Source organism: Lathyrus oleraceus, chromosome 4 (assembly GCF_024323335.1).
Source record: "Lathyrus oleraceus cultivar Zhongwan6 chromosome 4, CAAS_Psat_ZW6_1.0, whole genome shotgun sequence".
NCBI classification, from domain to species: Eukaryota; Viridiplantae; Streptophyta; class Magnoliopsida; order Fabales; family Fabaceae; genus Lathyrus; species Lathyrus oleraceus.
Window position 1 is genome coordinate 244,223,193 of NC_066582.1, and position 27,988 is coordinate 244,251,180.

Genomic DNA, 27,988 nt, shown 5'->3' on the forward strand with positions numbered 1-27,988 from the left:
TATGAAAATGTATGTACAATGATGGGTGCAAATTTGAGGTGCTACAAGGTGCTGTGATGACATTGGGGGTCGCCGGAGGATCAAATTCAATTTCTCCAGCGTCGATCATATCCTGAATCTTGTTCTTCAACAACCAGCAATCATTCGTATCATGCCCGGGGCTATCGGAGTGATAGGCACACCTGGCGTTGGGATTATAACGAGGAGAAGTAGTGTTGGGATTTGCAGGAGGGCCTCTGAGGGTAATCAAATTGGCCTTTAACATACTCTGCAGTGCTTGGGTTAAAGTCATATTGATCTTGGTAAACTGTCTTCTCGACCTGTCTTGTCTGTGTTGGAAGTTCTGAGATGGCGGTGCGGCAATTGTAACCGCCCCAACAGTATGGTCACGATTCTTCTTGTTATGCTTCCTCTCACTGTACACAGCATTTGATTCACTCTTTCCCTAATAGGACTTTTTGGTGCTTGCAGAAGTAGTTGCCTGTATCTTTCCACTTTGAATGCCGCTTTCAACCCGTTCACCTGTCAAGATAAGTTCAGTGAAACCTGACGAGGAACTTCCCAGTAGATGGCTGTAGAATGGGTCAGTCAGTGTACCCATGAACATGTCCACTAACTCTCGATCAGTCATAGGGGGTTTGACTCTGCCAGCCAAATCTCTCCACTTTTGAGCATATTCTTTGAAACTTTCTTTAGAGCCCATAGTCATATTTTGTAGCTGTAGCCGAGTAGGCGCTAACTCAGAATTATACTGGTAGTGCTTGTAGAAAGCTGTTGCTAAATCAGTCCATGTGCGGATGTTAGAGCTCTCAAGCTGATAATACCACTCTAACTGTGTGCCAGACAGACTCTCTTGGAAGAAATGGATCCACAGTTTCTTATCAGTAGTGTGCAGCTGAATCTTTCTCACATAAGCCCTTAGATGCATCTGAGGACAAAAGGCACCATCATACTTAGTGAAAATGGGAACCTTGAATTTGCGGGGAATGACCACATCAGAGACCAGACCCAAGTTTTCGAAATCCAGACCGGGCACTTTCTGCCCCTCCATAGCTAGCATACGTTCTTCCAGCAACTTGTACTTATCATCCTTCGGAGAGTACTGTTCATGTTCATAATCTTCATCGTCGTCCTCAGAATCGACGAGATTAGGATTCTCATCTTCCGAATCATTCTCGGTCTCTTCTTCTGAATCCTTCGGAATTCTAATCTTGACTCCTGTAACCTGTCCCTTAAGCCTTCTCCCCGGGTTGATGTAACCCACAGGTTTCTGGTCCTTCTTCTTCTCCATCAAAAGAGCTTTCAGTTCTTCCTGCCCCTTAGATAAGCTCAGCATCATTTCCTGGAATTGAGCATTCTGGGCCTGGAGATCTTTGACAGTTTGTTCGAGAGCCATTGTTCAATCTGTTTGAATCTGCTGGAATCTGTTTGATAGGAAAATCGTGAGAACACTGATCCTTTAGAATACCTGTTATGCGATGCAATGCAATGTATGAAATGTTTTCAAGGACTTTCGGGATTTAACTTTGCATAAACTAACAAAAAGAGCTTTTTTGTTCTTTTCTCTTTTGTTTTTGCTTTTGTTTTTGTTTTTTCTGTTTTTTTGTTTTTTTTTAGCAGAGTTAAATCCCTAAATCCTTGAAATGGTTAGTACAATGCCATGATGTTATGATGTTATGTTGTTATGATGTCATGTTGTTAGATAAATAACAAGCACAAGCAAGTCACACAACAATCATTCCTAGGTTTTAAGGCTTGCGTGAGTTCCATAGGTAAATACCCTCCCCACTGAAGTTTGGTTGGTTCAACCTGTCTTAGAATAGTAACCGGGTTCTAGAAGGATCTCAAATCATTGACCTTTCCTTAAGTCCACTTCAGTGCAACACCAAGTGGTTGACCGAAGCTTCCCTAAAGTCCAATCTCAAAGAGTGTAGTATCGAGTCTCAACCAACTCCAGTCGGAACCGAAGCCAGTTATCTCACTACTTTCTAATGGCCAGGATGAGTCAATTAGGGTTCTAAAGGTCTGGTTAATGCTTTTATGACACCACGCGAATGCCAAATATTTCCTCAACTAACATGAGGAACATCAGGACATCCAAAGTGCCACATTAACCGTAGCCATCATTTTGACCATTCCAGTATACGCCGGACAGTCGCGATGATCTCTTGCTACTTACCTAAGGTACACTAGATCCGGGTGTAGGATCTTTCACTCAAGCATAACATACCCAAGCAATCCCTTAAAAATAAATCAGACAAATTGAATAAGTGATCTTGTTTTTAAGGTAACCTCTCTTTTTAAGGGTCCCCAGCAGAGTCGCCAGTTCTGTCATACGGTGAACTGGACTTTTTGTGGTTTTAATCGCAATGTCGCGGTTAGCAAGAGTCGCCACCGACTTTTCTTTTATCCAATAAGGAAAGGTGGAAAAGAACAGGAAAGACCTTAATTTAGATTTTGGGTTCGGGAGGTACATTATACAAAGGGAAGGTGTTAGCACCCTTTGTATCCATGGTTATCCATGGGCTCTTAATTGCTCGATCACTTATATTATTTTTGTCTAAAAAAGTGTTTGTGAATTGTTTAGAAAAATTGTTTTGAAAAGAGAATTTAACTTTGTAATGATTCTTGTATGAATGTATACAAAGTGATTATCTCGTTTAGTTTTGAAAATTGTTTAGAAAAATATAACTCGGTAATGATTCTAGTATGAATGTATACCAAGTGGTGATTTTCTGAAGGTATTTTGAAAGGTGTGAGGTGTGAAAAAATGTTTTAGGTTGTGAGCCAGCAATTAAGAGTTATACCGACCCAAGGTCTTTATGAGTATTTCCTATCCTTATGAGGGTAAAACTGTCCTTATTATTGAGAAATAAGTAGTTTTATCCTTTGGATGTAAAAGGGTCATCGTAGGGTCATCGATTGGTCATTGAAGGCAACAGTTATGAGGATACCTTAGCATTCGAAGGGACTATCATCATTTAACCGTAGGCAACATCGGAGGGTCATCGAGGGACAAAGTTGTATATTCGAAGGCAACATCCGAGGGACTATAATTTATTTTATGATGATTTAACCGAAGGGTCTTTGCTAAGGGTATCCCCACGTTCGCGGGACATGACCGTAATATCGTAATCGTAAGGCAACAAAGAGAGGTCCAAGATCACTTATTCAAAGGCAAAGTTTTACAATTAATTATATAATTAGGATGAAACTCCACATTAAAATTATTAAAAATAATATATTAAAAAATTAATACATTAGAAATTAATACATTAAAAAATTAATTTAGGGTGAAACTCCACAAGGGTATCCCACAAATAAAGTGGAATACCTAGCCAATAACCTTTTCCTGGGATATGTGAACCTTTACGAAACTCAAAAAAAGAAACATGTCAGAACACCAAATCAGGGTGCAATCGAAGATTACACCGGAGAAATATCACAACAATAAATAGGATAAGATGAATAATGCATGGCTATGATAAAAACATAAAAAAACAGACTAGAAGAATCAGGTACTGTCTCGTTCGCCTCTGCCTCGCCTAGCGAAGGCCACGGATTTTGAATTTGAAAACAGACCCATGTTAGGAACTTTGAATTTTATGGCATTTTATCACAGGAATAACATGGTCAAACATTCAGGGTATTCAGGCATATTTAAATTCCCATACGAAAGCAAATTATATATCAACATTTAATCATGATGCATTATATATGTAGATATGGCCAATTGAAAGTATAAACAATAGAGATACGCAAACCTGTTTGCCAATTCAAGGTTGAAGGGATTGACCACTTGTAGTATCGGAATAAGTTAGGCAGCGGGAATTGGACGGCGATGGCTTCGGTGCAGATGGGCTGCCTTCAGGGTTTCTTTACTCTGAATTCTCCGGGTAGGCAGGGTTCCTATGCCAAAGTTTCTATCCGCCCTTCTCTGTTCTCTCTCTTTCTTTTTCCTCAAGGTTTTGTTCCAAGGAAACCTCAGAGTGTTTTGCTTCTCTTCCTTCTTTCTCCAGTGAATCTCCCAGTGTCAACTCCAAGTCTGACTCCAAGTGTTTTCCTCTACTGAAACTTCAGTATTTATAGACTAATTTCGTGGGTAATGGGCTTGGAATGAGGGAGACCCAAGTCCAAAATAATTTGTTATATTTTATTTATATATTTATTTTAATTATTTAATTAATTAATTAATTAATTAATTAATTAATTAATTAAATTTTTTTTTTTTTTTTTTTTTTTAGGAAAAATGATGGGTAATTTTTGGGGTATGACACAAGTAATGTCTCCAAAGCTTCAACACAAACACAACGGCGGCCAACTCTAAATCATGCGTCGGATAATTCTTCTCATGAACTTTGAGTTGCCTTGAAGCATAAGCTGCCACTTGCCCCTTTTGCATCAGAACACCTCCCAAACCCAACAAAGAAGCATCACAATACACAACGAAGGTTTCTAACGGATCCGGTAAAGTCAAAATAGGAGCCGTAGTCAATCTTCTCTTAAGCTCTTGAAAATTCGCTTCACACTGCGAAGTCCAAATGAAAGCTTGACCCTTCCTAGTCAACTGCGTCAACGGTAACGACAACTTAGAAAATCCCTCAATGAACTTCCTATAATAACCAGCCAAACCAAGGAAACTTCGAATCTCAGCAACAGACTTAGGAGCTTCCCACTGAGATACAGCTTCGATCTTCGTAGGATCCACAGAAATCCCACCGCTCGAAATCACATGTCCAAGAAAACTTACTTCGCTCAACCAAAATTCACATTTAGAGAGTTTAGCAAACAACTTCCTGTATTTCAACACCGATAACACAACTTTCAAATGCTCTGCATGCTCCTCTTCGCCCTTGGAATAAATCAATATATCATCGATGAACACAACTACAAACTTATCCAGATAATCATGAAAGATTCTATTCATATACTCCATAAACACACCAGGTGCATTCGTCACCCCAAAAGGCATCCCGGAGTACTCGTAGTGACCGTACCTTGTCCTAAAAGCAGCCTTCTGAATATCCTCAGCCTTTACACGAATCTGATGATACCCAGACCTCAAATCAATTTTGCTAAACACACAAGCTCCAACCAGCTGATCCATCAGATCGTCAATCCTCGGAAATGGATATTTGTTCTTAATCGTCACTTTATTCAGTTGTCTATAATCAACACATAATCTCATAGAACCTTCTTTCTTCTTGACCAATAGCACAGGTGCACCCCACGGCGACACACTAGGACGAATAAACTTCTTCTCGAGTAAGTCTTCAAGTTGACTCTTCAACTCTTTCAACTCAGAAGCGGACATTCGATAGGGAGCCATCGATACAGGACTAGTTCCAGGAACTAAATCAATCGAAAACTCGACCTCTCGTTCCGGCGGTAAATCACTTATATCTTCCGGAAATACCTCCGCAAATTCACAAACTATTGGCAGTTCTTCGATCGTCCTCTTCTCCCGAATATCCAAAGTTGCCAACAACATAAACAACTCGGCACCATCTTGCACCGATTCATCAACTTGCTTAGCAAACACACACCAGTCTCCCTTAGCATCAACCTCGGGAAAAATAATCGTCTTCTCGAAACAGTTGATATACACCCGGTTAACTTTTAACCAATTCATACCCAAAATCACGTCGAGTTGCTCTAACGGAAGACAAACTAAATCAATTCCAAAATCCCTACCAAATATACTCAACGGACAATTCAAACACACATAGGAAGTAGAAACAGAACCCATAGCAGGTGTATCAATAATCATACTTCTACGCATATCAGATAATATGAGATTCAGCCTCTTAGCACAATCCAAAGAAATGAAAGAATGTGTTCCACCGGTATCAATAATGGCAATCAAAGGTGTACCATTAATAAAGCACGTACCTTGGATTAGTCTATCATCGGTAGTGGTTTCCGCACCAGACAATGCAAACACCTTTCCCTTCACTTGCTCCTTCTTCGGCGTATCACATTGCGAACTAATGTGACCTTTCTCACCACAGTTGAAACAAGTTACGTTCGAACCAACCCTACACTGGTTTGCTCTGTGACCCATCCTGCCACAATTGAAACACTTCCCAGAATCTCTACTACACTCCGTAGCACGATGGCCTTCCACACCATATTTGAAGCACTTAAGTGGAATAGAAGATACTCCCCCACTTGGCTTCTTGCCAACATTAGATTGTCTCCTCTTGTCATCGTATGGTTTCCCCCGATCTTGGTTTTTCCCCTTCAGACTCTTGTAGACAGAAGCACTCTCCGTACTATCCTCGTCATAAATCCGGCTCTTGTTAACCAATTCGGTAAAATGAGTAATCTGTTGGTAACCAATGGCCTTCTTGATATCATGTCTCAAGCCATTCACAAACTTCAAACATTTAGATCTCTCAGCATTAGCAGTATTGTAATGAGGACAATACTTGATAAGCTCCTGAAACCTAGCAGCATAATCAGCAACGGTACCATTTCCTTGCTTCAATTCAAGGAGCTCCACCTCTTTATTCCCACGACAATCTTCTGGGAAATAGTTCTCCAAGAAGGTATCACGGAAAAGAGTCCAAGTAACTTCACAGTTGTCTTCTTCGAACCTCTAAAGAGTGTTATTCCACCAATCTTCAGCTTCCTTCTCAAGCATATGGGTACCAAACTGCACTTTCTGAGCATCAGTACAGTTCATGACTCTGAAGATCTTCTCAATTGCTTTCAGCCAAGCTTGAGCTTTCTCAGGTGCATGCTCACCCTCAAAGATAGGAGGATTGTTCCGCTGGAATCTCCCCAAAGCACGAAACTCATCATCATCTCCCTTTTGGTTACCAGCATTCACATTCGCTTGATGGACATTCGCTTGATGGATCTGACCCATGGATTCAGCCAGCATCCTCAGCGCCTCGGCAATGGCATCGTTATTCCTGCCTGCAACCATTGTCCTAACAACCCGAAACATCAAACAAACAGTATTGATCGTGTCAGATACACAAATCAAATACCACGGAAAACCTACTACTATTGACCAACTGGTCGACCATGCTCTGATACCACTAATGTAACACCCTTTTTTTCTACCCCAAATTATTTAGCATATAATCAGAGTAAATAAGCACACATATAAAGAAAAGGGCGTCACATCGACGTTTTCGAAACTTAAAACTTTCAAAAACCAACAATACACCTGGTCATTCAAAATAACACATTTCACTCATCATGAATATTCAAGCAATATGCGTTCGCAGCGGAAAATAAAGAATACTCATGTATTTCATAAAATGATCCATGTCCCATACCATGATCATCTCTCAATAATCACTCCAAACAAAGTAAAACAATTAATGATATAAAGCATATCAAAATAAAATAGGAGTTCAATACCACTAATCTACCCAGTGTTACATGACCAGAGCATTGACTCATTACCTAAATTCAAACTAACTACAGAAACTCTCCAGCTATTCTTGAGCGAGCTACCGTCCACCTACTCCAGCAATACTACTCTGTAGTATCTGCACGATACCCATGTAAAGGTAACATTCAAACAGAAAGGGTGAGAATTCCAAAATCATTATGAAATAGCATAATCAGGCACAATGAATTAAAACACCGTTTAAGAATTCATCACACTTGGTATAATCACGTCAATAATATTAATCAACAATCATCTCACATATTTCAAACGTACATCGCATTCACATCAATACATGCATTCAATGATCACATAACTATAGACGACTCAATGCAAGACAATGTGACTCTATGCATGTGGTACCTCAATGTGAACTCAAAGTTTCACCGCTTTCCGATTCAATATCTAGAATCCAAGCCACGCTTCTGATCCGGACAAGACCAAAGCCCTACGTCTGTTTCCAATGAAGGATCACCGTTTAATACTACGCCTAATCCCAATTAAGGATTAACGTCTGCTACGTCTGTTTCCAATGAAGGATCACCGCTTAAATACTACGCCTAATCCCACTTAAGGATTAACGTCTGCTACGTCTGTTTCCAATGAAGGATCACCGCTTAACCACTTCCGCAATAAAGCCAACCATGCTATGAATGAATGCACACATACCAACACATATGCAATTGAGACCATCTATATACCGTCTCAACATCCCACATATCACCATGACTCACAATTGGTACATATACACATTCATCACAACACATCAATTACGATTACATATACACATCCATAACCATAAATCATTCACAATTCAATAATGGTATACATACACATTCATACAATCTATTATTCACCAATATATGCCAATCATCAAATATGTACACATAGATCTCATTCCAAAACGCACACAACATTTAAATATCAATTTTTCACTTTTCAAACAGTGTTAACCGGTTAACGCCCTGGGTTAATCGGTTAACGCAAAACAGAATGCGCTTCTTGGCAATTTTTAACAGTGTTAACCGATTAACGCCCTGGGTTAACCGGTTAACGCAAGACAGAATGCAATTTTTTTCAATATCATAACAGTGTTAACCGGTTAACGTCATGGGTTAACCGGTTAACGCAAAATAGAATGTTGTTCCTGCGCTAACACGAAACAGAATGCAGATTTCCCCGCATTTTTCACCGTTGGAGGACTTCCGGACCTCCGATTTCGATTCCGTAAAAAGCTATACGTTCAGAAAATTATGACTCATCCAATTATATATTAATTCACAGTTTTAGAATAATTTAATCATCACAATTCAAGAGTATTTATCAAGACCTAATAATTCCAAAACCATGCCAATTAAGGATTTCAACCTAAATCATGTTCCTACCCATTAACCCAATCATACTAACCCACAATGATAAGGATTTCCCCCTTACCTTGTCAATTTGATGGAACTCTTGACTCCTCTCGTTTTTCCTCTCCTCTTTCTCTATTGCTTTCAGTGCTCAAGTGAATTCTAATTCTCACTTCCTTCACTCTTACTATTTATAATAGTATTCTAGTTGGGCTTAAATCATCTAATTTAATCACTAGGCCCAATAATACCTTATATTTAAATACCTCTATTTAAATTTAAATAATTAACCATTCACTATGCACACCAATTTAATTAATTAATTCAATTATTTACTTATTTCTTATATCCACTAGATAATGAATTAATACACCAATTAATTAATTAATACTCCACATAATTAAATTAAAATATCATAATAATAGTATAATAAATAAATACTTAAAAAAAATGGGTTGTTACAAAAACCATAACTAGAGAAGGAAACATAATTAAAATTAAAGAAAGTTCAAAAAACCTTAAAAAGAAGCCTACATTTCCTAGGATGACAATAACATGGAATCCTCATATGAGGAAGAAGAAAATATTTATCTCATAGAAAATCATGAAGAAGATAACGTAACTTCACATTTCACTTATGATTATTTATTTTGCATATGTATGAAATTAAATGTAGTGGAGTAATTGAGGGATACCTTAACCCAAAGGGCAAGTGGTATATGTTTTGTCTTTCCCGAGTCACCCATGTATTAGTTCGAGTGCCCTTCGTCTAGTTCGATTGCCCCTTGTCTGGATTCGTCTCCCAACTTTCCATTTCTCCATCCATAACACACGTTTGTGGATGGAGTTTATACTGGGTGAACTGTCAGTAACTAGGAAGTCGTGTGGCTTAACTGCATATCCTAGATTTCTAGGTATCAACCACCCACTTTCATGAAGGTTACTATATTCTATAAAGACTTGGCTCAGTCAACTCAAGGTTCTTGGGGGATATAAATATATCAATACCATGATACTAGAGGGACAATCTTAAACACAGAGAAACTAATTATACAAAGCTTTTCATTCCATTGTGTGAGTTAGCTCTAATCCTCAACAAACCCTAAAGCCTCTGACAATCCTTATCCACTAACTATTGTCACGCTCATTATAATTTTATGCAGTATAATTGGTGCCCATCGTGGGCCCTCGATGTCTCGGTCCACCCTCACTACATTCACCTAGAGTATTGTCTTTGCACTCACCCCATATCATGGTGAATAAGAAGATAGCTAATCTGGTCAAAAAGACTATGATGGTGAGGGAAACATCATAGTAGAGATGTGTGTCGCTATGGACGACCTTTGGCGTCAGAACCAAACATTAGAGGTGATGTTCATTGTATCCAGCAATGCTAATAAGGGAGTGATGTGGTGGACGAACCGGGGCACTGGATCTTAAACCTCTATCAGACGAAATATGGGAGACGCTCATCCTAGAGAGCTTCAAGCCGCCATCGTTGGCTAAGTTCGATAGACATAACATCTTGTATGAGCACATGGCCTTCATAAACAGTTAGATGTCTATCATCGGAGTACATGAACTTTTGAAGTGAAATATCTTGTCTAGAACCTCTAGGTACACTCCCTGAGATGGTATACAAACCTCTCCAGACTCTCCGTCACTAGCTACTAAAACCTGGCGAAGAAATTAGTCCACCAATTCGTCACAAGTAGGCATCGAAAGCTAACCACCACCAACCTATTCAACATATGCCAGGGTTCATCAGATTCACTAAGAGAGTATTTCACCACTTCAACGAACCACTACCAAGGTGATTCATCCCAATAAAAAATGTTCGTATGAGCATTTCAGAATGGTCTCAAGGCAGGACGTTTCAATGAATTCCTCCTCTAAAGACCATAAGATACCTTGGTTGAGGTAGTGACACGAGTAAAATGTTACATCAAGGGTGAGGAGAGTAATATTAAGAAGAAGGCCAGTGATGCAAATAAGCACACTTCCGAGATTAAAAGCTCGCGAAGGAGCCAACAAACACTGCCTATTAAAGACATAACCACCTTAAGTAAAATGGAAAGCTTGTGGAGAGCTTTACGCCTCTGAACAATCGAGAAAAAATATGGTGCAAAGTCCTTCGTATGAATGATACCCCCTAACCACCAACACCGAAGGAACACATCATGGGACCAGAACTTAATAGTTGGTGTAAGTTCCACAAATCAAAGGACAGCGTACCAAGGACTGCCTGCAACTCAAGAAGGAGATAAAACACCTTATCCAAGAAGGACATTTGAAGAAATATGTAAAACGTAACTCCGATAGAGAATTAAGAGGGTATGATTCCCAAGGGTGTGAATGTCGCGAGAATCCACGAACTAGTCAGGTAAGGGAGCCAAGCGAGAAAGAGGGTGATCAGATTGTATGCCATACACTTAACACCATTGCATGATAATTTACAATTGGTAAAGAAACCAATTCCACCCAAAAAAAGATATGCCCACCAAATCCTGGTCATCGCAGTCCCCCGATTAGTCACCAGACAGGTGGAAATATCGACGTAGAGGCCAAGATAAACTTCCCCAAGGAAGACACAATCTCCATTCATCCTCATAATAACAACCCCATGGTGGTTTCTATTTGATGTGATGATTGGAAAATCAAAAGGGTACTAATTGATCAAGGGAGCTCCATAGACATCACATACTAGGATGCATTTATAGATTTTACTTGGAGTTGAATGATCTTAAACCCTTTCAAGGATCTTTGGTAGGATTCTCGTGTGAGCCATTTTAGGCAAAAGGGTACATAATATTGAAGACTATTTTTGGGGTGGAGGAAAATGTAAATCAAGTCAAAGTAAGATATTTAGTCATTAATGTGTCTTCATCGTATAATATGATCATAGGGCGACCATATTTTAACCAACTAGGGCCCTCCATATCCACCATGTATTGTATCATGTGTGAAATGTCAAGTTGTTTGTTAAAGGTTATTTGGTTAATCATATACAAAAGCTCAAGCTTGTTTTATTGGAATCTCAAGGGAAAACTCTTGTGGAAAAGAGTATGCCACGTGGTTTAGGTTGAATCGTGATAAATCTATGATATGATTTTTATTTCCTTGTCTCTTTTATTTATATTATTTATTTTATTTTGCATCTTATCTCCCTGTCTCTTCTCAATTCTGTTATTTTACTATTTTTTTCTATTTATATTTATCTTCTAACATAAATAATTTTAAATAAAAACATTTTTATAAATCAATTTTTAAATTGAATATCACAATTCAACTTATGATGTGTTTAAATTTTCTTATTCAACTACATGCCAGATTGACGTTGAAGAAAAAGAATGTAGCCTAACATACAATGCTAACCCGCAAAATTAGGTAGATGTTTTTTATATGTTTTAAAATTAGTTTCAATTTTGAAATTGTTTAGACTTTTAAGGTAAAGAAAAATAGTGTTGTGTTATATAAGTTCCTAAGGGTAGTATGTTATGTACAACTTCTCAGTTTGATAACATAGATTTGCATTTTTTAGCTCCAGAATGCATAAAATATAATTTGATGCTTCAATTTTGTTTATATTCATTTTTTAGTTGGACTTTTAATGGGAAAATAATGTTTGGCCAAGATGGATATACAAAATCTGCATTATCTTTTTTCCTTCAATTTCATTGCTTGCTTGATATAATAACATCAACTGAAGCATTTTTATCGATGACAAAGAAAATGCTCCTTTTTTTTCTTCAAATTTTCTATTGTGGTCAGAATTTGCCAAGTTGATGTGTTGATCAAAGGTGGTTTAATTTGGGTGCTCATTACAAACATGAACTAAGGTTTTGGATTATGTACTTGTTTGAAATTCATTCAAGAAAGATTCAATATAGTGAGCAATAAAAAAAAGTCTAACAATGTCATTTTTGAAATTGAATAAATCCTTACTTTCTATGTGATATTAATATTTTACTAACAAAGACAATAAGTTGATCATAGTGTATGATTATAAATAAATTTGGTGAGTCATAATGGTCAATATATTCGGGTTATCACATACTAAATTGATGAATCACCAATTAAAGGATGAGAGATATCAAAATGAATCAAGCACAAGATTTTGCGGTATTTTTGCACTCTCTTGGATATCATTGTACCTATTATGGTATAAATCCACATATATTGGTATCATTACAACCTTCAAGGTATCATTGCACCCATAGTGGTATCATTGCATTCTACGAGGGACATGTCATATTAATCCCAACAAGGGAAAAATTGCTCTGACGTAATATATATTCATTTCGCTAATGAAAAGTTAATAAAAAGCAAACAACATCATTCAAAATCACTGGAACTCTTGTATGCGGGATATATAAACTCTATACTTAAGTAAATTTGACAAACGAAACACTATGAATGAAGTTAATTAAGCAAACTACATTAATAACATGATTGAACACATTTGATCTTTGACTTCATAATAAATCTCTTTTTCAATCTTTAATATGACAGTCGAGATAAAGTCACCCGACCTTCACTATGACAACAAAATTCTACGGCAATATAAATTTGCTTATTTTTCAATAAGAATGACGATGAACTCGATAACAATTTCGGCCAATATGTTAGACCATCTAAATGAACTCATTGAGTTGACATGTATTCACCAAGTAAAGTATTTTATATCACTTATAGTAGGGTGAATAAACTTTCTAGGTTGTGATTTACTCACCAAAACACCAAGAATAAAAAATTTAGATAGCATGGACCTCAGTCCACTCGCTTTGTGTCTCATGAAATGCTAAGAGAAGACTTAAATAAGTGTAGGTGAGTTAAGGTACTCGTCGAATTATAATGTCAAGCTCCCCACATTGCTTTATATCTTCGATGGTAAGTTGTATTCCATATTTCTCACTGAAGAGGTGCCCGCTAAGGCGAGACCAGGATGTTAACCTCAAGAAATGACATGTTTCTTTAAACCATATTGTGATATAATTTTGATACTAGATTAAAGGGGATATATATACAATCCTTAAATGTTATATCAAAGACGAGTTATTAAGCCTTTTCCCTTTTAGACCTCAAACTCTAGGGAATTTGGATTGATATGTTTTCTCCTTCAACCACTTCAACCCTTTATATGCCTTGTACTCGAGGAATTGTGAATTGTAATTTATTTTGACTTAATCACTTTACCCTTACATGTCTCATGCTTGAGGGCCTATGAACAGGTATGTTTATGAAGACCTAAAGCATGTACATCTTATCCTTAGTTAAAGAACCTAAAGCATGTGATCTCTTATGAACAAAACTAGTAAAGGACCCGTGCGTTCGCACGGGTCGCGCAAGTGTAATAATTTATTTTAAAAAAATTAAAATATAATATATTTTTGTTTATATATATATATATATATATATATATATATATATATATATATATATATATATATATATATATATATATATATATATATATATATATATATATATATATATATATATATATATATATATATATATATATATATATATATATATATATATATATATATGGTTGGATCAACGTACACAAATTTATTGCATAAGAGTTTTTTTTAATGTAATGGATGTTAAATGATCAATAAATGAGTTCAAAAAATTTCCACAAATAACTTTTTCCAGTTTGGGACATAATAAAGTAAAACATTATTAATTTATAGTAATATAATTTGCTTAATTTTTTTGTATACTATATTAAGGAAATAATCAAAAAATATAATACAAAAATATTTTTACAATTTATTGGTATATTGATATATAATAAACATTCCATTGTTAATGTTATGAATAAACATTCCATTTATCATTGAGATTTTGGACATAAGAAATAAAAATATATTTATTTAGTAATGGATGAAATTTTCCAATCTGTTACTAATTTGAGGTATAAAAGCGCAAATATTAACCTTCATAATAAATGATTATTTAACCAAAATACATAAACCATGTAAAAGAAATACCAGAACCTCATTTGTTTTAAAATATATTAATGAATACTACCAAACGTTGAAATTAATTGCAATTGATACAGTAAGGTTTAATGCAACAAAAGATATTGAAACAAAAGGTTCACAATTTTAGTTAAAATTGTGAGAAATAAGTCCAGCAACAAAAATGATTTAACTTCGTACAATTCTTTGGTCCTTAAAAAACTGGGTTTATACAAAACCTGCCTGCAACCTTTTAGGAAGTGATGATTCATTACCCTGTAAAAAACAATTACATCCATATAAACAAATGTTAAAAAATAATGTATATTTTATACAACTCATTCAATAAAATTCTAATAATAAACAACGACATTTGTTGATATAATATAACTAATGAAAAACTTACGTTCTATAAGTTTTCAAAAACTTCTTTGAACACGACGTTTGTTGTAGAATTCAATGGATGGTTATCCTTGTCATGGATTAATATCTTAAGTCCTTTTTTGCTTTTGACCCTTGATATTGCAACATATAGTTGACCATGACTAAATACACTTCTAGGCAAATACAATCCAACATAATCCAATGACTGACCTTGAGATTTGTTAATTGTCATAGCATAACATATAGTTATGGGAAATTGCCTTCTAGTCATTTTGAATGGCCACGGAGATTGTGTTGGAGTCATATCCATTCTTGGAATATAGATAACCCCTCAAATATTCTTTCCAGATATAATCTTTGCCTCGATAACGTGGTTTGCCAATCTTGTAACTATAAGCCTTGTTCCATTGCAGAGACCTTCAGGTTGATCAATGTTTCGAAGCAACATAATAGGGGTCCCAATCTTCAATTTAATCTTGTGGTTAGGTAGACCGGAAGTTGTAAGTGTATTCAAAAATTCCGGGGTCAAAACATCAAAAGCTTCATTTCCTTCACCGTCAAAAGTGTCTACAGAATCTGAACTTAAATATTCCTTTTCTTCACCTTTGGGGAAATTTTTGAAATTTTATTATTATAAATTTATGTTAGTACATATAAATATATGAATGTATCTATAAATATGTTTACAATGGATAACGCATACCTGGTATGAATCCCAAAACGTATTGATTTATGATGTCAACCGTTTCAATTGTTCCTGCCAATATAGCTCTTGATTGCAAAAATTCTGGATTCTTGTAATTGTTAAGAAAATTCGGATATGTTTCACTAACAATGGCTTCTAGTGGATCATCATAGTTAGAAATTAAGAAATCATTTGGAATAGGAATATCCGTGTAACCATCGTTAGGTTCTTCCAATTTCCCATCGCCAACTTTTAATATCCAATTAGAAAACAATTCTAATTCAGATGTACTTGAAGTATTGTCGACTTGTTGGAGTCGCATGTTCTTTGTAAGCTTCAGCACAACACAATGATCCCAGATGTATGATGAATTTATTGTAGAATGTATTATATCTGAACGGCTGCCCCTTGGTACAACTGGTAATATTTGCCGAAAATCTCCACCAAATACAATTACTTTCCCTCCGAATAATTTGTCAGAACAATTGGAACGCCCCATTATGTCTTTAAGGGTTTTATCAAACGCTTCAAAACAAAATCTGTGTGCCATTGGAGCTTCATCCCAAATTATCAACTTTGTCATTTTTAGTAGCTCTGCACGATCACTACCTTTGTCGATATTACATGTAGAAGACTCCATTGTAGGTATTGGAATCTTGAACATTGAATGAGTCCTTCGACCTCCTGGAAGTAGTAGTGAAGCTATGCCCGATGAAGCAACAGTTAAACAAATTTGTTTCTTTGATCTTACGTAGGAAGCTAGAGTTCTCCACATGTAGGTTTTCCCTGTGCCACCGTATCCATACAAAAAAATACGCCTCCTTGTTGATTGTTTACTGCTTCCATTATTCGCTTGAATACACCTCTTTGCTCATCTAATTTAAAAAAAATACGTAGCAAACATGCAGTGAATAAATTAATTATACATTAAAAAAATTGTAAGATAAAATCATACTTTAAAAGTTAACTTTATAAAATTATGACAAAACTTACAAACATTTAACATATTTACCTGTAAGATTTAAGAACAAATTATTGTATTCTTGCAATTGTTCGGCTGGATTATAACTCCGCTCTTCGTATATGAGCTTATTTCCCAACTGCTCAACCACATATCCACTTGGATAAGGCATTCCAGCAAATTCCTTTAGACTTCGGCTCTTCCTTTGAAGATTTCGTTCAATCTCAATTAATGTTAAATTCATTATCTCTTCATCCGACAACCTCAAACCTTTATACAATAGTAATTATAAGTGTAAACTATAAAACAAATTTACTTTTAAGAATCAAACAAATAAATATAATAAAAATTCACAATATAGGAAACATAATACCTCTATTGTTTGCAATTCGCTGTTGAGCATATAGTATTCCATCAGCTAAGAGATGACATGTTTTACTCCATACATGTCTTGGCCTGTTAATGCTGCCTGATAATAACATGTGAACAAATAGTAATCTCAAATATTGACCTGAACCTCAATGATTTGCCTCTTTAATAGCTGCAATGAATTCTCTATCATCGCCGATAAAACCCATAGCAAAACAGGCATCCCAGAAAGTATCATATTTTACGTTATTCACTGCTTTTATATCATTATAACTGTGGGGGCCTTTGACATGTGTGAGCATCAATCTAAGATAGTACAATTCTCCAGTTGTTGGAGGAACCCATATAAGCCTACCAATTGTGTAACCTTTTTGACGGGGTTTCCATTCTCTTTTTTTCTTAACATAAACAAATTTTGAAACAAATTTGTTGTAAGTTAAATTTTGTGCTTCAGGATACTTGCAATTTGCTTCAAACCATGATGTAAACATCGATTCAATTACACTTGGTTTTTCCAGAACTGTATTGATACGATCAAAATCAGTGTAATATACCGAATTTTGACCTTCACAATGAAAGTACAGTCTCTCAACAGCTGGTTTTCTACCATGGATTGGAAAGGAGAATATCCTCCGAGATGCTTCACTCGGTGAAACGTACCTACAAATAATATAATGAAAGGCAATGGATTTAAAATTAATAGAATGATTATTGTAGACAAAATATATAAATTTTATTATAACACATATAGTCAAAACAGTGTACATATAAAATTTTCTACACCATGCATGTAAAGAAAAATTGCACACTTTTAGTTGAAATAGATAAATTGCATGACATCATATTTCAAGTGATATATTAGAAACGTACCTACAATCAATATACTGTTTGATCTCATCAATATTCTGCGGCTGGTTGGAAGTTCCATCATCATTCGGTACAATGGCAGCGGTGATTCTGTCGTAACCTTTGTTGATGTACTTGAATAAGTACTTAATCGATGTACTTTGATTGCACCATTCCATCTTTATGTGAGCTTGGTACTTTGTCAACAACTTTGCATTGTATGGAACAACATTCCGGTTATCGACGTGAATTCCATTCTTAAGAACTGTATGTCCATTGTCCCTTCTTCTATATACCGGAAACCCATCTTGATCAACAATTGTTTCGGGCTGAAACTGTTTTGGAAAATATTTAGAACATTTTCCATCTTTCATGCACGGTGAAGATCGATTTGCAAATCCACACGGGCCATGAATCATGTGAGTTTTAACCAAATTATACAACTCTTCATTGGTATCTTGGTCAGGTATTTCAGCTGAAATAATGCGATCAATATCACTTGGAGTTGGATATTTGTTAGATGGATGGAGGAAAATTAAGATGTGAGCATGTGGTAATCCTCTCTTTTGAAACTCAATTGTATACATATCTATAAAAATAAATATATAAAATATATACAATAGTCAGCACACGAATGATAAATTTGAAAATAATAATACGATTAATTGAATATGGAATAAGTTACTCACATGCAAGAACTTTCCCCAATAGACTTTTCTTTGTGAGATCAGACAAAAGCTCATCAAATTTCATTTTAAAGACTCTTGAAATGATGTCAGGACGATCTGATGCTTTTAGATGAACAGAACCAAGCAAACGCTGAATTTCAGGCCAGTTGGGGTTACATGTGAATGTAATGAAAAGATCTGGAAATCCGACATAGCTGCATATTGCCATTCCGTCAAAGTATAGTTGATCCATATATCTACGACTACCAACGTATGAAGAAGGTAGCACAACCCTCTTACCTATGTTTGACCCGTGCGTTTCTCCATTTGAATTATATTCATTCAAATTGTGATACTTGCCAACCCTCAGTTTTGACTGATTCTTTCGAAGCCACCTAAGTCTTTCTGATTCCATCATTGTAAAACCATCTACCAAAAATTGTTGATAAAGTATCCTTGATCGCAACAATGTTTGTGTTTCATTAGATCTTGATTGAATTCTAAAGGCCAACCACTCTCTTATTGTAAGTCGATTTCGCTTTGTTGCTTCTTCCTAAGGAATATCTTTATTGTTCTGTTCTGACTGTGTTATGTCTATGAAGTGGCGAATATTTGTCCCTTTATCACGGTGCCTCACATTAGGTCTATATCCATCCTCACCATATGGAAATAATAATGGGTACTGATATCCTAAATAACTGGTATGATACTCATCTATCCTTTGAAGTTCGCCACATTGTTTTTGCACTATAATGTCTCTTTTTTCTGCAGTGTCGACATCTCCAACAATTAAAGCAGCTACTTCGGATACAGTTGGTTGATTATATATCCTTCCATCATTTCTTCGTTCAGATATTAAACGAAGTTTTAAATCAGAAACACCTTCTTCACAAAGTTTGTCCCTTGCCATGCGAAATGATTGTGCATGAACATTATGTTCATATAACATTTCAGATAGTTTTCTCACAATATTAACATCAACTCCACTTTTTGACCTATAATGAAAAGAGTTGAAACAATTTATTGCAAGTTTCTTAAATAAATAAATTTAAAGTTTGGAAAATAATAGATATCTAACCTGAATCCATGCATTCTGTTTTCAATTTCATTCTCAGTGTCATAAACATATAGTTGTGCAAATCATGGATTTTGACCTGGCATCGGTAACATGCTTCCTATTCGGTGACATGATTGACCTTGGATACGAAAATTGGGAGGGCATCTACCGTTGTTAAATCGATTGTCCACTTTCGCACCGGGAAATGTAAATGCAAACATAACGTTGTACATTCGAATTTGTTGTTGGAAATTTTTTGATTCACATGATTCATTGTCAAACAACAGATGTTGTAGAACTTTAGGAGCGGGTTTTAACAAAGGTAACTGAACTTTTCCTGATCCACAACACATGGAAAATTTAGGATTGGACGCATGACGACATTTGTTTTTCCTTTCCGAATACCACATATTTGCACCACAATATTGACATTCAATGACAGGATCCCCTATATCATAATACCCTCCTGATCATCAATAGTATTTAATTCATATGTTAAATGAGTTGTATTTCATAATAATAAAATATTATTTATAGTAAATCATTTTAAAATACCTGATGTAATTTCAAAAGTTTCCATAGCATCTGTTCCATTAGACATTTCTTCTTCATCAAAACTTGAATTTGTCGCTGAACTGTAACATTTTGACATAACATTTATTGTGTTAAGAATATTGTAATATTCTATGACATATCATAAACAAATTAACTCAAATGAAAAATAATTAAGAATATACCGTCAGATTCATCATTCATATTATCGTCTCCACTATCAGATGCAAAAAGCTCATTGAGTTGCAATTCTGGTATTGGATCTTGGTTTGATGTTGTTGTAGCAAATGTATTGTCAAACCTCTTAGATAAGTTAACTCCTAATTTGGTAATGTTTCTGTTTGATATCCTTTTTGATCTGATATTATTATTGGTACTTGGCTTAGTCTTTAAGGACGAATGAAGTTGACGACTTACTTCAACGTTGGCTATACCACGACCGTCATTTAGTATGTTTGGCGAAAGTTCTGATAGTGGTATCCTCAAAGCTGTTGAGTCATTGCCGCGTCTTTTATCAAATGTACCGTTTTCTTTTAGAGCAGTTTTCAACCTCTTAGATTTCTTGTCATCAATAACACTCTTTCTATAAATTCTGGCTTTTGCAGCATTCTTCCTCCTCAAAATAGTTTTAAAATGTACTTCTTCATCTACCATTTTGAATATTTTCTATTATAGTACTCACTCAGGCTCTATAATTCAAAATGATCATACTTGATCATACATCTGAAAAAATTACACATATATAACAGATATTATATATCTTCATCATTATAAATAAAACAAAAGATATATAATTTTATAGTGAATAAAAATATCAAATGTTCACCTGATAAAAAACATAACTTACATTGCCATGACTTTATTTGAATAAAGTTTTCTTACAGCTTTTCCTCATTCAACATGATAAGTTCATTTCTTGAATTTGGAACAATACTTGAAATGCTAATATATAATATATAAGGTACATGTTAAGAATGAATCATTTCCATTATATATATATATATATATATATATATATATATATATATATATATATATATATATATATATTTGGTACGAAAATTCGTCTGTTCCCTCCAAAATAATTGGCAATTACGTAACATGTGGATATGTGTAATATAGGGAAATGAAAAGTTTTTCATCAGCCTATGTATTAATATAGCCGTAAAACCTAAAGGGATTTCATTAGAGCATGTTTATCTATAGTTTTCCCAAGTTCCTACACATTTACCGATGTTGTTGTGTCAGAAGCATTTGGATATTTGAGATTTTCCAACGTTCTCTCATTTGCAATGTCCATAAAGAAACACACGCTCCTACAATTTAAGTGGTTCATATTTATTATTAAAAAATTCAATTTGTCATTTAAAGAAAATCAAACAACGATAATATTTGGCAAAAAAAAATACAATAATAATTAATTTGATTTCAGGATATTGATTTCATTTTGGAATGATAAGATTGCAACAATAATAAAATAACGGTAATATTTATTATTAAAAAAATTCATTTTGTCATTTAAAGAAAATCAAGCAACGATAATATTTGGCAAAAAAACTACAATAATAATTAATTTGATTTCAGGATATTGATTTCGTTTTGGAATGATAAGATTGCAACAACAATAAAATAACGGTAATATTTTTTAGTAGTATAAATAGGTAAGAAAAATTATTGTCAATGTAAGAAAAAAACAGTATTAAGAAAAAATATTGTCAATGTACAGAATGAATTTATAAAAATTGCAATTACATAATGATTTTTTTTTTAAAAATATATATGAATCCAAACAGAATATTGTACCTGGAATTAATTTAAAATTGTATTTTAGTAATCTTATAGGGGAATGAAATAAATTTGTTAGATTTCAAAAAAATTAATATTATATTATTCAAATTTGGTTTCTATCTTTATTGAAAAGTATGAAAGATATAGGTTTGATGTGATGTTAAAGTAGAGCATTAATGATGGTTACTTTGGGAAAGTTTGCTTCAAATATAAGCAAAAAATTTTGAAGTGAAAGGTGTGGATATACTGATTTTTTAGGGTTGAAACACGTGTATTGGAAGTTGCATATCTGTATCCATTACATTTAAAATGGTATAATATTGTCAGTGGTTTTGGAATAGTGGTTTTGGAATATTTTGAGTTATTAAGTGGGTAAATGAGATTAATAATGATGATAATAAATATTAATAAATAACAATAATAATAATAATAATAATATCAATTTATTCAATTAAATAAAACCCTAATTTTCATCAAACCGTTTCATATTACTTCTCCCTCTTTTCATATTCTCGGTTTGACATCTCAGAAAGACCACTTAAAAAATCAGTATATTTATTATTAAAAAAATTCATTTTGTCATTTAAAGAAAATCAAGTAACGATAATATTTGGCAAAAAAACTACAATAATAATTAATTTGATTTCAGAATATTGATTTCATTTTGGAATGATAAGATTGCAACAACAATAAAATAACGGTAATATTTATTATTAAAAAAAATTTATTTTGTCATTTAAAGAAAATCAAGCAACGATAATATTTGGCAAAAAAACTACAATAATAACTAATTTGATTTCAGAATATTGATTTCATTTTGGAATGATAAGATTGCAACAACAATAAAATAACGGTAATATTTTTTAGTAGTATAAATAGGTAATTTATTTTATCACATTTTTCACTCACATCTAGTCTAAATTTGACCAATTTATTTTATTTAATTTTAATTTTTTTGTGTACACATTTCATTTGAAAATTAATTTTAATTTTATGTTGTCGAGGCAAATTTATTAAATTGTAAAATGGTAGAGTTAGTTAGAGTATTAAATAGAGTTTAGTTAGAGTATTAAATAGAGTTTAGTACGAAATTACTTATAGGAACATGAAATTAGCTGTATTATGGATTATAATTAGGGTAATTAAGTAATTATGGTGGTAATTAACTTTTATATATTAAAAGTAGATACAAATGTCTTTATTAAAATATTGACAAAAGCACATCTTTGAACATTTGATGAAATATGTGTGGGAGAATCTTAGGATTCTTTTTTATTTTGATTGTAGTAATTTTTTTTCTATTTCTATTTTATTTTTACTTCTTTAAATTTCTTTTTAATTTAAGGATATTTAAGGATAGTTACTATCTATTTAAATATAACAAGATTGACTATATTTCTTTCTACACTTGTTTTCTTTATAACTACTACGTCCATTACTTTATATAAGAGACAACTTATTTTTTAGGTTTATTGAAATAATCAATGTATCTAGCATATACACCGTTTTTTTTAAATAACCACCTTTTTCAAATTATATACCAAAATAACCAAAATTTCAATTGATTTACCATACTAACCATGTTTCTGACATACGACAAAAGGAGTATCTACACGGGTTAACGCATGCATTGTTGTATTACACAAAGGCGTCATTAGGAGTGTCGACTGCATACATATAATGCCATTGCAAGTGGCGCATGCATGCATCCACTAGGAGCATGCGCCATATGTAGTGGCTACTCCTTTGTTTGTTAATTCTATAAACACTACATCCCCTCCCCATCATTTTTCTCGCATCTTCTTACTATATCCTTCCATTTTTCTTCAAAATATCTTCATATATGTGTTCTTATATTCGCAAGAGAAATGTCGATTTAATTTATTCGGCAGTAAAGTCTCCGATGAAGATCCGACTATAAAATACAAATACGTTCGAGCATCCTAACAAGAGTTTGATCCGTTGGTTAGATTAAGACATTGCAGAGGGTGAAAAGATCAGAAGAATTCAAAAGCTGGTAACCATGTTCAACGACAATGGAGAAATTCGTTTTTGCGACAATGTTAAAACAGACATAGATGTTCGCACGGTGAAGTACAGTTCTCAAGAAATTGTCCTGATCGTTGTAATCGCATAGTTATGTTATTTAGTCCTTTTATTTGTTTCTTTTATTGTTTAAATTATTATTTAGTTGTTGTTTTTAAAATTCTCTATCCGAATGTTATGATATTTATGACAGGAACATTATTTCAATATAAAGTAAAATGGTTACGTTTAAAATTATGATATTGTGCTTGGTCAAACATTGAGACAATTTGTACGATTGTGTCCGAGCTGACGACATAAACTACATAATCTCACTAATTTATATGTTGTATCCATTTTGGTTTGAATACGCGTGTTGTTAGGGCAACCCTTTTTCTTTCTTCGCATTTTTTAATCATGGCAAACTATCTCCCATTGATATGCAGACCAATAATCCTCTTTTACTACCACCGAAAAGCTATTGTTGTAAACATTCCATGTGTTTATGACTTTTTAAACGGCGGATAGTAAGTTGGAAGAGTTTTACCGAGCCTTTAAACATGCCGCTATGACTAGGGAGCAAGACATACGAACGGCTTGGGACTTTCGGTAGCGCCCCAAAATTTTATTATTTATTTTCTTAATATAATTGTGCAATTTGTGTGTGTTATGATGTTATGTTGTGTTAAGAGAGACCCTTGAGTGTAGTCACCAACCTTAAAAATTAGAATTTAAGGTGTTAGGTGTGTGTGAGCAAAAAGATAGAGAAATGGGGATGGTGAGAGAAGTATTGGTTGTTACTATTATTTAATTAGGATGATTTTTATAAATAATAGTAATAATTAATATTTAAATATTTATTTTAATTATTATTGTTACAGTGATATATTAAAATAAATATTTGATTTGGATTTATTAAAATAAATATTTAGTTTAGATTTAATAAAATAATAATATTAGATTTTAAATAAAAATAGAAAATTGGTTGTTATAAGGAAGTTAGAAGTGAGAAGAGGGGAAGTTACAAAATACGTGAAAACTTGGGAAAAAAAGAGTTAGGAAGAGAAGAGGAAAAACTAGAAGGATCAAGAAAATCACCATTGTCAAGAATTGGAGCTTAACAATCTAAGATAACACGGAGAAAAAACCATTCTTATAAGGGTCTCTCTCTCTCTCTCTCTCTCTCTCTCTCTCTCTCTCTCTCTCTCTCTCTCTCTCTCTCTCTCTCTCTCTCTCTCTCTCTATCTATATATATATATATATATATATATATATATAATATATATATATATATATATATATATATATATATATATATATATATATATATATATATATATATATATATATATATATATATATATATATTATATATATATATATATATATATATATATATATATATATATATATATATATATAATATATATATATATATAATATATATATATATATATATATATATATATATATATATATATATATATATATATATATATATATATATATATAACAATGACAATCTAGTCATCTTATCATACAAACATTGCAAACCACTAAATTTTTTAATCAAAAACATGGTAAAGAGTAAAACTATGAGGGAAGGACCCCTCACTACCCTCTTATGATATAACCTTGATTGTAGTATATTGTGATGCGTCAAAAATGGGTCTTGGTGGTGTATTGATGCAGAATAGTCAGATTGTTGCTTATGCTTCCAGACAAGTGAAGGTTCATGAAAGGAATTATCCTATGCATGACTTAGGGTTGGCAGTTGTAGTTTTTGTTTTGAAGATTTGGAGGCATTATCTTTTTGGATCTAGGTTCAAAGTGTTCAGTGATCACAAGAGCCTGAAGTATTTGTTTGATCATAAAGAGTTGAATATGAGGCACAGGAGATGACTTGAACTTCAGAAGGATTATGATTTTGAATTGAGTTACCGTATATGTTGTAGCTGATGCATTGAGTAGGAAGTCCTTACATATGTTAATGCTTATGGTTCGAGAGTTAGAACTGATTGAACAATTCAGAGATATGAGTCTAGTGTGTGAAGAGACTTATAACAATGTGAAGTTGGGTATGCTAAAGCTGACTAGTGGTATTCTCGAAGAAATCAGATAAGGTCAGAAATCTAATTTAGGTTTGGTGGATCGTCTCACGTTAATCAACCAAGGTAACGAGGTTGATTTTCGGGTTGATGAGAATGATGTGATGAGGTTCAGAGATAGGGTGTGTGTGTTCCAGATGTGCCAGAAATTAAGAAGAGTATTCTTGAGGAGGGTCATAAAAGTGAGTTAAGTATTCATCCCGGTGCCACAAAAATGTATCAAGACTTGAAGAAATTATTTTGGTGGCTAGGAATGAAGAAGGAAATAGGTGAGTTTGTGTATGCTTGTTTGACTTGCCAGAAGTCGAAGATTGAACATTAGAAATCGTTAGGTCTGATGCAACCGTTGAATATTTCAGAGTGGAAATGGGATAACATTTCCATGGATTTTGTGACAGGTCTTCCGAAGACTTCGAAAGGATGCGATTCAATTTGGGTGATTGTTGATAGATTGATCAAATTGGCTCATTTTATACTAATGAGGATCAATTATTCTTTGTAGAAGCTGGCCGAATTGTACATTGATGAGATTGTGAAACTGTATGGTATTCCTTCAAGTATTGTGTCTGATAGAGATCCGAGATTCACATTGAGGTTCTGGGAGAGTTTGTAGGCAGCTTTGGGTACTACGTTGAGGTTAAGTTCTGCTTATCATTCACAAACGAACGGTCAAACAGAGAGGATCATACAGTTGTTGGAATATTTGCTGAGGGCTTGTGTGCTAGAACAAGGAGGTGCTTGGAATAGTTACTTGTCGTTGATTGAGTTTACCTACAATAACAATTATCATTCTAGTATTGGAATGACATCGTACGAGGAATTATATGGTAGGAGGTGTAAGACTCCTGTGTGTTGGTATGAGTCAGGCGAGAGTGTTATGCTCAGACCTGAGATTATTCACCAAACGATCGAAAAGATCAAGATGATCCAAGAAAAGATGAAAGCATCACAGAGTCGTCAGAAAAGTTACCATGATAAGAGGAGGAAAACACTCGAGTTCTAGGAGGGAGATCACGTGTTTTTGAGAGTTATGCCGGTAACTGGTGTTGGTCGAGCTTTGAAGTCTCAAAAACTCACACCACATTTTGTTGGTCCGTACCAGATTTTACAGAGGATAGGAGATGTGGCCTATCAGATTGCTTTGCTGGCGCTGCTTGCTAATCTTCATGATGTGTTTCACGTGTCTCGGTTAAGGAGATACATTTCAGATTCGTCTCATGTGATCTAATGAGATGGTGTGCAGGTAAGAGATAACCTGATTGTGGAGGCATCACCCATGCAGACAGAGCATCAAGATTGTCTTGGTAAAGGTAGTTTGCGGAGGACTAGCTGGTGGGAGCATGACTTAGGAGCGTGAAGAATAGATGAGAGAGTCACATTTGACTCTATTTTCATCAGGTAATTTTCGAGGACGAAAATTTCTTAAGTCGGAGAGAGTTGTAACACTCCGAATTCAATTAATTAATTAATTTGAGTTATTTATATTTTTATTTGATTAATTGGTGTTTTAAATTAATTATTGTGTGATTGTGGGGGTAAGTGTCCTTGTAATAGAAGTATGGAGGGAGTAAGACTTTGGTATAGTTATTGATAATTAATTAGAATTTTAATTAATGATTGGAATAAATAGTATTTTATTCGAATTAATTAAATAAATAATAAAATAACTAGAATATGGATATTTTAATTTAAATAATGAAATTTAGTTATTCTACTTATTTAATGGGGATAATGAAATTTTTAATAATTATCCTATAGCTATTTTATTTAATTGGTTTGAATAAAATAAAAGAGTAGAAATAGTAGGGAGATAAAG

The 27,988-nt window shown here is 34.0% G+C and overlaps 1 protein-coding gene and 1 pseudogene across 1 annotated transcript in view; both read right to left on the reverse strand.

The window, feature by feature from the left end:
- LOC127136872 (uncharacterized) overlaps positions 1-6,934 on the reverse strand; it is a 44,685-nt gene extending 37,751 nt beyond the window's left edge. The window contains exons 1-2 of the mRNA XM_051063386.1: positions 6,826-6,934; positions 6,026-6,120 (exon numbers count right to left, since the gene is read on the reverse strand). Of these exons, the coding sequence (XP_050919343.1) occupies positions 6,026-6,120; positions 6,826-6,934 (204 nt within the window). The remainder of the gene's footprint in view (positions 1-6,025; positions 6,121-6,825) is intronic.
- Positions 6,935-15,138: 8,204 nt separating this feature from the next.
- LOC127136873 (uncharacterized) lies at positions 15,139-20,905 on the reverse strand (annotated as a pseudogene).
- Between the last annotated feature and the right edge of the window lie 7,083 nt (positions 20,906-27,988).